At 43.5% G+C, this 1,117-nt stretch overlaps 1 protein-coding gene across 1 annotated transcript in view; it reads right to left on the bottom strand.

Annotated features, from left to right (window-relative positions):
- Positions 1-150: 150 nt before the first annotated feature.
- LOC106013706 (leucine-rich repeat-containing protein 74A) overlaps positions 151-1,117 on the bottom strand; it is a gene marked incomplete at its 3' end in the record, with an annotated part of 3,691 nt that continues 2,724 nt past the window's right edge. Inside the window, 2 exon segments of the mRNA XM_013090143.1 lie at positions 151-338; positions 714-795. Coding sequence (XP_012945597.1) covers positions 151-338; positions 714-795 — 270 coding nt within the window.

The raw sequence follows: 1,117 nt of genomic DNA, 5'->3' as shown, positions 1-1,117 counted from the left end.
AAAAGCAGTCTGTCAAAATGATTTGTTGAGAAATACTGAAATTTTCAAAGAGATCTTCGCACTAGTAGTATATTCTAAAATGTGAAGAATACAACCTCGGTGGTATAAAATGACCCCAGGGCGTATTGATAGCGTTAAAGACAAACAAACCTCGAGAGTGGAGTTCTTGAGCAGAGCCTGCGCCATTTCCTTGCAGCCGTCCAGGTAGAAGCCGTTCCAGGACACGTCCAGGTACTTGATGGCGCTGTTCATCGTCAGCGCATGCGCAACGGCCTTGGCACCTTTGTTCCTCAGGTGGTTCCAGCTCAACTCCAGCTTCTCTATAGAGTCGTTCCAACCTGAGGAAAAATGGGGCTTTTTTGTTGTTTTCTTAATTTGTTTTAAATGTAGTTGTTTTTACACTCCCATAAACACAATTTAGATCAATTAGGAGTAGGGCTTCAGACCCTGCCTTTCAGGATCTGCCCGGGTTGAGAGGATTAAAACAAACATCTCAGAAAAAAGACCAAGATACTTGATAAAAATTATCCGACCCCCCTCCGGAATCAAACTCAGGTTTCCTGCGTGCAATAGCGAATCGCCTAACCGCTACTCCACAGACGCAGGCCAAGTTGAGGACCAATGCTTGTGTCTTCAACCATTCTAATTGTAACGGCTTTTAATCCATTTTAAATTTCGGATGGAAAGAGACGTAAAACAACGACATATCCTACCTAAACACTCCCCTAGCGCCATGCCTCCCTCTTCCCGGAAACAGTTGTGGTTGAGCTTGAGCACCCGGAGATTTCTCGTCTCCTGGACAGAAAAAATGGATAAAAAACCAACGTGTATAAAGTCTTTGGTTGGATGTAAATGTAGCCGAACCTGCTCTAACGACCACCTGCATTAGACAACAATACGTGCAGAAGACCACTTCTCACTCACTCCCTTATATATGTAAGTAATTTTAAAGTTTTCTTATATAATTTGACTCTGTCTAAGTCGTCCACCTGTCTACCTTAATCGATTCTCCTCCTGCACAATTTTCCGTCTTGGGCGATTGCTGCTGCATTTTAAAAACCTCGTTTACAGAATTCAGAGTCAGTGCACACACACACACACACACACACACACACAC

The sequence above is a fragment of the Aplysia californica genome, unplaced genomic scaffold (genome assembly GCF_000002075.1).
Source record: "Aplysia californica isolate F4 #8 unplaced genomic scaffold, AplCal3.0 scaffold01153, whole genome shotgun sequence".
Lineage (NCBI taxonomy): Eukaryota > Metazoa > Mollusca > Gastropoda > Aplysiida > Aplysiidae > Aplysia > Aplysia californica.
The sequence above is the reverse complement of the archived record's forward strand: the minus strand, read 5'-3'. Positions and strand labels throughout refer to the sequence as shown.